Source organism: Panthera tigris, chromosome X (assembly GCF_018350195.1).
Source record: "Panthera tigris isolate Pti1 chromosome X, P.tigris_Pti1_mat1.1, whole genome shotgun sequence".
NCBI classification, from domain to species: domain Eukaryota; kingdom Metazoa; phylum Chordata; class Mammalia; order Carnivora; family Felidae; genus Panthera; species Panthera tigris.
Window position 1 is genome coordinate 97454350 of NC_056677.1, and position 12092 is coordinate 97466441.

The 12092-nt window shown below is 51.8% G+C and overlaps 1 protein-coding gene across 1 annotated transcript in view; it reads left to right on the top strand.

Moving 5' to 3' along the window:
• The first annotated feature begins 1009 nt into the window (after nt 1–1009).
• SLC25A43 (solute carrier family 25 member 43) overlaps nt 1010–12092 on the top strand; it is a 33270-nt gene continuing 22187 nt past the window's right edge. Inside the window, exons 1-3 of the mRNA XM_042974520.1 lie at nt 1010–1284; nt 9086–9327; nt 11916–12088. Coding sequence (XP_042830454.1) covers nt 1010–1284; nt 9086–9327; nt 11916–12088 — 690 coding nt within the window. The remainder of the gene's footprint in view (nt 1285–9085; nt 9328–11915; nt 12089–12092) is intronic.

Below are 12092 nucleotides of genomic sequence, written 5' to 3' on the forward strand. Positions count from 1 at the left end.
GAATCCCAAGCAGGCTCTACAATGTCATCCCGAGCTGGACTGGGGGGCTGGGGGGAGGGGGGCGGGGGGCAGGGAGCTCGAACTCAGGAACCGTGAGATCATGACCGGGGCTGAAATCCAGAGTTCGGCGCTAAACGGACTGAGCCACCCAGGCGCCCCTCGGGTCAATTTGATTCTTTATCTAGAAGGACCCTGAAGGGGACAGGAAATTCTTGCTGCCCGGAGGTGCTTACCTGTGTCATTGTTCATTTAATCTTTACAACAACTCCTGGAGGAAGTAACTACAGATCGGGCAACTGAGGCACGGAGAGGTTGGACTTCCCCCAGGTCACACGGCTGGTAAACTGCGGAGCCGAGATGCTAAGGCAGGTTCCAGAGTCCAAACTCTAGCCACCACCACGTACAGCCTCTCCAAAGGAGGGCAGTAAAGGAGGACGTACCTGTTCAAGGATGATTTGAGGATTAAATGAGATCATGTGCGGGAGGGAACCCGATGTTTGACAAGGGCGACGGGTGGCAGCTGTGTGTAATCGGTTTCTTTTCCCCTTGTGCGTTGCGAAACTGGCCCGCCTTCTTCTTGGAGCAGAAAACCAGAGGTCGGAAGGAGGAGAGCCCCGGCCGGGGGAGGAAGCGGCCGAGGTGGAATGTGCAAAGGGGGGGGGGGGGCGGGGGAAGAGAGGTAAACACGAGAGACGAGGCGGTGGGGGGAGCGCTGAAGACTTAGGAACCAAGAAGTGGGGGCGGCGGCGGGGCCCCGGGAGCGTGGGGACTCTCAACGGCAAACAGAACCGGGCCCTCCGCAGCGCGCGCGGTGCAGGGGCGAGGCCTCAGCCCGGGGCGGCCTCCCCGCCCAGTCCCGGCCCCGAGGCCGGCGCGGGCGAGGACCCGGCTTCCCGTCCCGGCCGCGGCCCGCCCCGTTGCCGGGCGGGGCCCGATCCGCCCGCCGCGCCGGGAGCCGCAGCCCCGCGCCACGCGGTCCCCACGGGCCGGGCCGGGCGGCCGGGGCGCGATGGCGACGTGGCGGCGGGACGGCCGGCTGACGGGCGGCCAGCGGCTGCTGTGCGCCGGCGTGGCGGGGGCGCTCAGCCTGAGCCTCACCGCGCCGCTCGAGCTCGCCACCGTGCTGGCCCAGGTCGGCGCCCGGCGGGGCCGGGCCCGGGGGCCGTGGGCCGAGGGGCTCCGGGTGTGGCGCGCCGAGGGGCCCCGGGCCCTGTGGAAGGGGAACGCGGTGGCGTGCCTGCGCCTCTTCCCCTGCAGCGCCGTGCAGCTCGCCGCCTACCGCAAGTAAGCCGGGGTAGGGTAGGGGCGGGGCGGGCCCGGGAGCCGGAGCCGGGAGGCCGCCGCGGCCGGACGCCGCCCTGCTGCCCGGGCCCGCGCTCGGGGCGGGGGGGGGGGGGGGCGCGCCCGGGGAGCGGGGGGAGGGGGCGCAGCCTCCTTCCGGATCGCGTGCGAGCCCCTCGGGGCACTTCGGCCGGAACGCGGGCCCCCGGGACGTACTCTGGGGCTCCCTGCCCCGCCAGGCGCCGTTTTGTGGGGGCGCGGCCCCCGCCCGGAGAGGCTCACCGGTGTCGGACGGGCGAGGACGTGGAATGGGGCAAAAGCATCTCCAGAGAGGTGGCCCCAAACCATTCCCACCGTCCACCGACTTGGAAAGTTCCGTGCACCGACTTGCAAAGTTCGCCTTGGGCTGCCTTAGGAGAGACCCCGTGGAAGGGGTGTCTGCGCGGTGCTGCAGTTGTGAGCAAAGCCCGCCGAAGAAAGTGCTTGGTTAGGGGGAGGTGCCACAAAAGGCCACAGATTTCTGCCCGCCCCCGAAGCTTGCCTTTTGGGCTCACCAGAGGCTGCAAACAGGCCCCTCAACTTACTGTCTCGCCGCACCCTCTGCCCACCGGCCTCCTCCTTTGGGTTTTTTTCACCTTCTCCGACAAGAGCTGCTTTTTTTTTTTTTTTTTTTTTTTTTTTTTTAATGTTTGTTTTTGAAACAGAGAGAGAGAGCGACTCGGGGAGGGATGGAGACAGCCGGAGGAGACCTAGAATGTGAAGCACGCTCCAGGCTCTGAGCTTGTCAGCACAGAGCTGGAGGCGGGGCTCGAACTCCCGAACTGATCGTGACCGGAGCTGAAGTCCGAGGCTTAACCCACTGAGCCACCCAGGCGCCCTCAACAGCTGCTTCTTAAGGAAACTTATCGAAACATGTAAATACCAGATGAGTCTTCAAAGCTTCCTCAGAGCTCAGAGATATTTGCATTTTAACTGAAAACAAGCTTAAAAGAATGAAATGGTACTGATGGAATTTCAGGAAGAGGGGATGTTTCTGTACTTGGGTTGGGATGGTCCCTGTGTTCCTCATTCCGTGGCGCACAGTGCCAACTCCGAAGACTAGCCTTGGCTCTGAATTAGACAAACAGCTCACAGTCTTGACCACACAGTTGAAGCCTTGGAGGCGAACAGCCAGGATTTTTGCCTTTTTTCTGGGAGGCCCGGCTTACCTGGCAGCTGACAAGCCAGATGGAATCATTCTTCTCATTGAGTCTCTAGCGTGCATGACCTAGGCTTGGGAGAAGTTACCTTCTCTACCCCTGGGGAGGAAAGGTAGTGAGATCCTGGGGCATTTCTCTCAAGGCTCTCTTGCGACATCTGGCCTGATGTCTGTAAACAGTTCTCTGAGGGTTTTGGTTTTTTTTTTGTAAGTTTTATTTATCCTGAGAGAGAGTGTGCAAGCGGGGGAGAGAATCCCAAGCAGGCTCCCTACTGTCAGTGCAAAGCCCGACACAGGACTCGAACTTAGGAAGCTGGAGATCATGACCTGAGCGGAAGTCAGACACTCAACTGACTGAGCCACCCAGGCGCCCCAGTTATCAGAGTTTTAATGACTCCAGTCCTCCCTACTTCCCTCCATTCTCCACAAAGTGGTATGGAAGTCTTACTTTGGAATGTGTACCAAGGAGAAGGGGGTGGAACTTTGAAGGCTGGTTGAAGTATTGTCAGCTGTTCTGGGGACAGCCTTCCTCTGAGAGGAAGACCTTTTCCTCTGTGGGAGGTTCTTCTAGCTGGACTAAGAAATTGACGTGAAACAGATTAAGGGGAGAAAGCCAAACTTAATTTCCTATGTATGTTCGGGAATACACACACACACACACACACACACACACACACACACACGAGATTGCAAAGACTGGCAAAATGAGGTAGAGATGTCACTCCGAACTAAGAAGAAGGAGGTGTAGGGGTCTGGGACTAAGAGTTAAATGTTTGGTGAACAAGTGTTTGCTGGGCCACTCAGAAACAAGGGGACTTAGGAATTTTTTTTATTACTTTTAAAGTTTTTTATGCATTTATTTATTTTTGAGCGACAGAGCATGAGTGGGGGGAGGCAGAGAGAGAACAGAACCTGAAGCAGGCTCCTGAAGATGGCGAAGTCTGCCCTTGGCCTCGGCACCACCTAGTATGTATAGACATCATTGGATTTTTTTTTAACAGCACCATTGAGACATTGACCTATAAAAAGTGTATATGTTTAAGGTGTACGACTTGATGTTTTGATGGACGTTGTGAAACGATCGCAATCAAGCTAACCAATATATCCATCACCTCTACGTTGTGTGTGTGCATGTACACGCACACATTGGATTTCTACAATTCCTGCCTCCTGCCCTGTAAGGTCTATAAGGTGGGAAGCATTGTGCCCATTTTACAGATGCAGAATTGGGCTCAGACTGGCCGCACCACTCCTCAGTGATCGAGCGGAGAGCCCCGTCACCTGACCTTCTGCCTCCAGATCTATTACTCTATTACATCACGCTGCCTTTCTGTCTGCATTCATCTGACATTAATTTAGCCAGGCTTCATTAAGTACCCGCTGTGTGCGTAATGCTGGGGCCACGCAAAGATAGAAGAGTAAGACTAGTGTGTCTGTAGCGTGTGGCTGAAATGCTATAGAAATTCACGCTTCTGGGGCGCCTGGCTGGCGCAGTCGGTAGAGCGTGCAACTCTTGATCTCGGAGTTGTGAGTTCCAGCCCCACGTGGGGTGTAGGGATTACTTAAAAATAAAATCTTAAAAAAAAAAAAAAAAGAAAGAAAAAGAAATTCACACTTCTGATGAGGAGAAGATGTGAAGACTTCACAGAGGAAGAAAGCCATCTGAGTTTGGCCCTGGGAGAACGAGGAGGAAATCTGCCGGCAAAGATGGGGAGAAGGAGGTTGCAGGTCATGTCAAGAGCAAAGGCACAGAGGCGGGGAGGCATGTAGCATGGCTGGGACACAAGGTGGGTCTGCAGCAGTAATGGGAAGTATAGCCAGAAAAACAGGTTAGAATGAGACCTCAGAGTGCTAGGTTAAGAAGTCTGGTTCCGCAGGGCCAAGGTTAGGCGTGGGAGATTTTTGAGGAGGTGGGGGGGGGGGCGGGTGATGATGAAAGCAACTCCACGGGAATTACTGTCACCTGGTGGCAGGACCAGTTAGGGACCTGTTGCACTAGTTCGTGTAGCAGCTGAGGGCACCTGAGACAGGCTGGTGACTGGGAGAGGAAGAAAGAGATAGTTACCCGGGCTAAGTTTGCTAATAATTTTTCCTGCGCGATTATTTTCTTTCTGGAAACCAAAAGGAAGTGTTTCAGTGAGTGGCTAGGCATAGAAACCAAGTGGTTGATTAATCATGGTGCCATCCTTCCTACACAAAGATGATACCTTTGGCCCAGCATCCTACTGACTCATCTCTACTCTTTCCTGGCCATGAGTTTGTGAAAACAGTTGGCGGAGGTTAATGGTATAGCCTATGATTGTGGGTTTGAACGAAGTGTAAAGCATCCAGAATGTTCAGGAAATGGAGCGGTTAATTGACTTGCCCCCCGATAGAATTAATGGCAGAGTTGGAGCTTGAACCCGGGTCTTCTGGCTCCTTAGTCCAGGGCTCTGCCCACCATCGTCTGTCTGCTCACTTGGATTTCTGATCAAAAGTCCACTCCATGGTCTTTTAGGAGCGAGGTCCTTGCAATAAATAGTACGTAACACAGTAGATGGCTTTCAAATACATCAAATAGTAGATGCTCATCCAACTTTACTCCACGACTCCTCGTCTAGCTGTATAAACATTGGCCTGGACTGAACACTGAAATAGTTCATAACCAACACCACCTCTTTATTGTATAACCACGTCATGAGCTTGGGTCTGGCTGATAAGCTATGTTAGGTTGAAGCTCTACCTACATATGTCCAGGGTGTGTGAAATATCGTTGCGGCTGAAAGGCAAGGGTCACTGCTGTTCACCAGCTTACCCGGTCTCCCTGGGAAAAGCTTCTGTGCTTGCGTGGGAAGCGAGCTGGGGGAGGAGAGCAGAAAGGGGGCCGCTGCCGCCCCAGGCAATCAGACAAGAGCTTAAGCTGATGTCATCGATGGCCTATCAGGGTTGCCTGCCTTGACTCTGCAATTCTAAAGGGGAAGGATTGGTGGTCATTGCCCGTTCAGATGGTAAGAGTCTGAGAAGAAAGGACTCCTTCCTCTGGTTCCTTTTAATTTTGGAGATTTGAGAGGAAGACCCTCCTTTGTGAACCAGACTGATCAAAGACAAGGTTCCTATTCCTAGTCCGTCAAGGTATTCAGTGAACCAAGGGCCTGTTTCCCCTCCTGTTGCCCCGTGGGTCACTGCTTTGGCAGGACTGTTGAGCTCTGTTAGGACCTATGCTGAGCGCTAGCACCGTGTCTGGCACGTTGTAGATGTTCAATAAATGGGGAATGAATGAATTCAGGCCCCGGAAGTGGCCAAGTGGGATAGGGAAAACGGTGAGGCGATGAGAATGAATGGTGTTTCTTTTGGCATTTCAAACTCCCACCTTCGTCTAGATCCGTTCCAGCTTGCCGTGGGCCGCCCTTCCGGTCGAGCATTTCCATTTCCTCTGTCCCCCCCTGCCCCTCCTCAGGGTCCCCTCCAACCTGACTAGCCTGGGGAGAAAAAAAAAAAAAGGGAGGAACAAGGAAGTGTCCACGCCATGAAACAAGTCAATGGTCCCTTGGCGAATACCTGCTGTAGTTACTGCGACTTTCAAAAGCAGCTGGTTGGGGCGCCTGGGTGGCTCCGTCGGCTGAGCGCCCGACTTCGGCTCAGGTCATGATCTCACAGTTCATGAGTTCGAGCCCCGCGTCGGGCTCTGTGCTGACAGCTCGGAGCCTGGAGCCTGCTTCGGATTCTGCGTCTCCCTCTCTCTGCCCCTTCCCCGCTCATGCTCTGTCTCTCTCTGTCTCTCAAAAATGAATAAACATTTAAAAAAAATTTATACAAAAGCAGCTGGTTAACTCACGAGTGTTTCTTTTGTTTTTTACGTTTTCCATTAGTGCGGTTAAGGCAGGTTGACAAAATGAAGTTAAGACTTTCCTACAGTTTGAAGGAGATGCTTTTAATCAATGAGTGTTTACCTGGGTGCCAAGGAAACCTTCCTGGAACGTCTTCAGTGACTTCAGGACATGCCTCTTTGCGGGAGATTTAAAAGCCAAAGTACTGAGGATGCTCTCGTTGTTAAAAAGATAACAATAATTTTATTTTAGCCTAGCCCCGTTCACTTTCCTTTCAGTCAAACCCTTGATATTTCTCTCCCTCTCCCCTACCCCATTCTCTGGCAGAGAATATTATTTTTCCTGGTCTCCAAGCGCTTTTTGATTTTGTCCTCATCAGCAAGGAGTAAAATTCCTTTGCTTCCTGGCCAGGGAATGGGTACTGTGTGAAAGTCCCTTTATAACCATTTCTGCCAAGGTAGGCCCTCATGACTAGGGGATGCACTGCTTCCAAAAAGGGGCGCCTGGGTGGCTCAGGCGGTTGAGCATCTCTGACTCTTGGTTGCAGCTCGGGTCGTGATCTCACGGTTCGTGGGTTCAAGCCCCGCGTCGGGCTCTGCGCTGACAGCGCTTGGGATTCTCTCTCTCTCCCTCCTGCTGTCTTCCTCTCTCTCAAAATAAATAAATAAGCTTTAAAAAGTTAAATAATAAACAAGTAAATAAAGGGGGGGAGAAAGAGAGAGACTGTAACACAGTGGCTTTCTGGTTGGCATTTGGAAAAGTCCACCCAAAGCCATTTTGGACTCCATTATAAAACTGTAGAGAAACACAAACCCCATGTGCCCGCTGCGCAGAAGTAACAGTACGAGCGGCAGTATGAAAGTATAAAAGATACTTCAAGTATCTTCTTTGTTTTAATACAAGAAAATACAATATTACAGAGAAAGCTGGAGTCCTGTTCATTCTCATTCCCAGCCCCTTCCCCCACTCCCCACCTTCCTGGAGGTCTATTTTACACATTTTTATATGTATCTACGCCTCTCAATGAATGATACAAGGTATGATTTTCATGGGTGTGTTTTTCAGTGTAAATAGTTTCTTAATTGTCGTACACTGGAAGTCAGCCTGCGACTTGCGTTCTGCGCTCAACTTCATGCTTTCAGGATTATCCACGTGAATACATAGTTGCAAAGTCATTTTAACTACAGTATCCATTGTATGAGCGTGCTACAATTTATCTCCCTATGAATGGGCTTGTAGGTTGACTTTTCACAGCAACAGTGTCGTATGTGTCCTCACATGTACATGTGCAGGAGTTTCCCCAGGGGATGTGCCTAGAAATGGAATTTCTGGGGCGAAAGGCTTTCTTTCAGTTGTGCTAGATACTACAAAGGGGCTGCACCAAATTTACATTCCTTTTTTAAAAATGTTTATTTATTTTCAAAGAGAGAAGAGGGAGAGGGGCACCAGGAGGGACAAAGAGAATCCCAAGCAGGCTGTGCACTGTCAGCACAGAGCCTGATGTGGGGCTCGATCCCATGAACCGTGAGATCATGACCTGAGCCGAAGTGGGATGCTCAGCCGACTGAGCCACCCAGGCGCCCCCCCCCCCATTTACATTTCTACCAGCAGTGGGTGAACATTCCTGTTTCCCCAGGTCCTCACCATCACTTCATATTCTCAGACTATTTCATCTTTGCCAATCTGCGAGGGGAGAAATGGTACCTTGTTTTTACTTGTCGTTTCCCAGACAATGAGTGGGGTAACACATCTTCTCTTATAATTGTTCAATACATTTAAAAAAAATTTTTTTTAACGTTTATTTATTTTTGAGACACAGAGAGACAGAGCATGAACGGGGGAAGGTCAGAGAGAGGGAGACACAGAATCTGAAACAGGCTCCAGGCTCTGAGCTGTCAGCCCAGAGCCCGACGCGGGGCATGAACTCACGGACCGCGAGATCGTGACCTGAGCCGAAGTCGGACGCTCAACCGACTGAGCCACCCAGGCGCCCCTCAACCAATGCATTTTTAAAACTCAACTACAGGGGGCACAGGGGTGGCGCCTGGCTGGCTCAGTCGGTAGAGCGTGTGACTCCTGATCTCAGCATTGGAAGTTCAAGCCCCACATTGGGCACAGAGCTTAGTTTAAAAAAAAAAAAAAATCAACCACTGGGAATGCCCCAAGTTATCATTTCAAGGGATTCGTTTAAGTTTCAACAGAACCAAAGGGGCACATTCCAGTATTTACCAAATACTCCTATTCATTTACACCCCACTGGCAAGCCGGGGTTGACAGGCAGATAACAGGGGGGAAATGCTTAAAATGAAGTGAGAAGAGGGGCACCTGGGGGGGGCTCAGTCAGTTGAGCATCTGACTTGATTTCAGCTCAGGTCATGATCTCACAGTTGGTGAGTTCCTGCCCCTCATCGGGGCTTGGTGCTGACAGCACAGAGCCTGCTTGGGATTCTCTGTGCCTCTCCCTCCCTCCCCACTCCCCACCCCTGTCCCAACTCGGGCTCTCTCTCGCCAAATAAAGAAAGAAACTTTCAAAAAATAAAATGGGTTTTAAAAAAAATGAAGTGAGAAGAACTTAGGGTAGACGTCAAGAAGAGGGTTGGACGGCTCCTCGCAGCTAACTAGAATTCTACAGATATAGTAGAATCGGATGTGCTATTCATTCACCCTAATACATTAGTATAGTACTTTTCACTTCGGAAAACCTTTCCAAATGCTGGGAGATAATGCAAGAAATTGTAGAGAGCACTCTAGCACAATCCACAGCCGACACTCTTGGGCTTTTCCCCCTTTTGTCTCCTAGGTTTGTCGTGCTGTTCACGGATGACCTGGGCCATATTTCCCAGTGGAGATCTATCATGGCCGGGAGTCTCGCAGGCATGGTTTCCACTGTTGTGACCTACCCTACAGACCTCATCAAAACCCGGCTGACTGTGCAGAACCTGCTGGAACCATCTTACCGAGGGATCTTCCATGCTTTTTCTACCGTCTATCAACAAGAAGGGTTCCTAGCCCTTTACCGAGGGGTTTCCCTTACTGTTCTAGGTAAGATGGAACTTTTCACCTTGTCCAAGAAAAGACTGCGTTCTGTGATATGTATGAACGTACCGTATACCGTTGCTCGTAACCAGTTAAATGCAGCTTTTTGAGGTCGTGGTCACATGGATCCAATCCATATAGAGCGGGAAGGAGGAGACAGTGGAGGTGGCTCAGCCCAAACTGATAGGAAGGCAACCCCACGCACCCCATCTGACTGCGGGGAGGCGTCTCAGCCTGCACCCATGGGCGCGCACGACCAGGGCAACAACTGGAGCTTCTGTGGTCCTGGGAACCTTTGCCAGGGCTACAGACGCACGAGTCGCCCGTGTCCCCCAGTTGCCAGACGCAGCCGACTTTCACCCATTATCTGACCTTTGTTGCAGCGTTCGAGGAGACTGGCCACCCCTTCTTCCGGAAACTTGGCTTCTAGGACCCTACCGGCTTCTGGGTGTCTTCCCCAGAAGACAATCTCCCCGGGGCTCCTTCCTTACCTTTCTTTCCACCCTCCATCCCCTCCCCGGGAGGCCTCAGCTAAGCCAGTGGCTTAAACAGGCATCATGATACTCTAATGACCCCCAACGTCACCTCTGTAATAACAGAGACTAACGGTTCCCCTGCTGCTTCCTGTGGCTCAAGCGGGAAGAAATTTACAATCGAAGAAATTTACAATCGCCTCAGCTCCGCTCCTCTCACTGCTGTGGCTTCAGTCACCGCATACCGTCGACTCGACCCCTCCACTCTCAGTCTGTCGTCCCCCTCCTTCCCTGCACCCGCTGCGCTCATCCTCCCTTCCTCACAGACATGAGCAAGACGCTCCCACCTGGTCCCAGGCCCGGGTCTCTCCTGCCTACACTGAAATTAGCCCTTTCACCACCCCCATGCCGCTGTCCTCCTTTAGAGCCTTCACTGATGGGCGCCTGGGTGGCTCAGTCGTTAAGCACCTGACTTCGGCTCAGGTCACCATCTCACAGTTCGTGGGTTCGCGTAGCACATCGGGTGAGCTCGAACCCCACTTCAGGTGAGCCCTGCTTCTCTCTCTGTCTCTCTCTCTCTGCCCCTCGCTCACTTGCGCCCCACCCCCTCTCAAATAAACAGATAAAGCCTTCACTGACTTCTGAGCTACAGGGGAAAGCCCAAATTCCTTATGGCACACCATCAGATCCTTCACACACACGTGGCCCCCACGGCCCATCCCACCTCCTCTCCTGCCCCGCCTCCACCTGCACTCACTCTCCAACCATGCAGAAAAACCTGCAGTTTCCTGGAAACCCCTCTCCCTCTGTACCTGCTGTTCCCTCTGCCTGGACTGCCTGTCCTCTCTCCTGATGTCTGGCGAACTCCTACTCAATCCTCAAGACCCAGTGGAAAAGTTCTCTCTTCTATGAAATCCTTCCTGATCCCCCTAGGCAAAATTACGAGGATCGTCATGTGCCTAAAGAACTTTGTATAGCCCACCCCCCCCCCGCCCCACCCAATTATGGCGCATATCCGCTGCCTGTCCCCTCCACTAGAGGGTGAGTATCTCTAGGAATTAGCCTACTCTTTGTGTTTACTCCTCTTTGTATTCCCAGCAGCTGACATAGGGCCCAGCATATGACAAAGTCCACAAATATTTTCTGAATGAAGGTAAATGCGGGGTTGGTGCTTCATGTTTAATGTGTTTATTAAATAAATATTATTGCATTTTCCTAAAGGCAAGCAACCCCACTGATGCTATCCCCTCTTTTAAATCTCATTTGAAGGAAATGTAGTACCTCTGTAAACTTAAGATAGCTCCCAAAGTTTCTGGAAGACCAGTCCCTCCTAACCACTTCCAAAACCTGATTAAGTGCCACTCACTGACTTTTTCTTTAGGGGAGTGATTTTTTTTCCCCCAAGATTTTATTTTTAAAAATTTCTAACACCCAACCATCCAGATGCTACAATTAACTTTTTTGCTTTATCATCTATCTGTCCATCCCTCTGGCCATTGACCAGTCCATCTTCCATAATTTTTGATGATTTCCATGTAATTTCCAAACATCGAGGCGCTTCACCCCTCAACCCGTTCAACATTGTGTAATCATTATCTAGAGTTCAATATTCATTTGTGGTTCCTTGTAACGTAAAATTTACGTAAAGGGTGCAAACCTTTAGTGAACCATCCCATGCGTTTTGACAAATAACACAGCCCCTATCAAAATGTAGCACATTATCACCACCCAAGAAAAGTTCCTTCCTATGGTTCTGGTGGGAGGGATTTTATTTATGTATTTTTAAAAATTTTTTTAATGTTCATTTTTGAGAGAGAGAGAGAGTGCAAGTGGGGCAGAGAGAGAGGGAGACACAGAATCCGAAGCAGGCTCCAGGCTCTGAGCTGGCAGCACCGAACCCGACATGGGGCTGGAACGCAGGAACCTTGAGATCCTCCTCTGTCATCTGAGCTGAAAGTCGGACACTTAACCAACCGAGCCAGCCAGGCACCCCTGGCGGGAGGGATTTTAACAAGCCCAGGGCCATCCTGTTTACTTCACCAGGCTTCCCCACAGGCATTTCTGTTCTCATGCCAGTGTTGCCAGAGACAGAAGCAGCCTCTTCCTGGCCTCGTTTTGCAGGTGCTCTCCCGTTCTCTGCCGGCTCCCTTCTCGTTTACATGAACCTGGAGAGAATCTGGAATGGACCCCGAGATCGGTTCTCTCTCCTCCAGAACTTTGCCAATGTCTGCCTGGCCGCTGCAGTAACCCAGACCCTCTCCTTTCCTTTCGACACAGTGAAGAGAAACATGCAGGTGA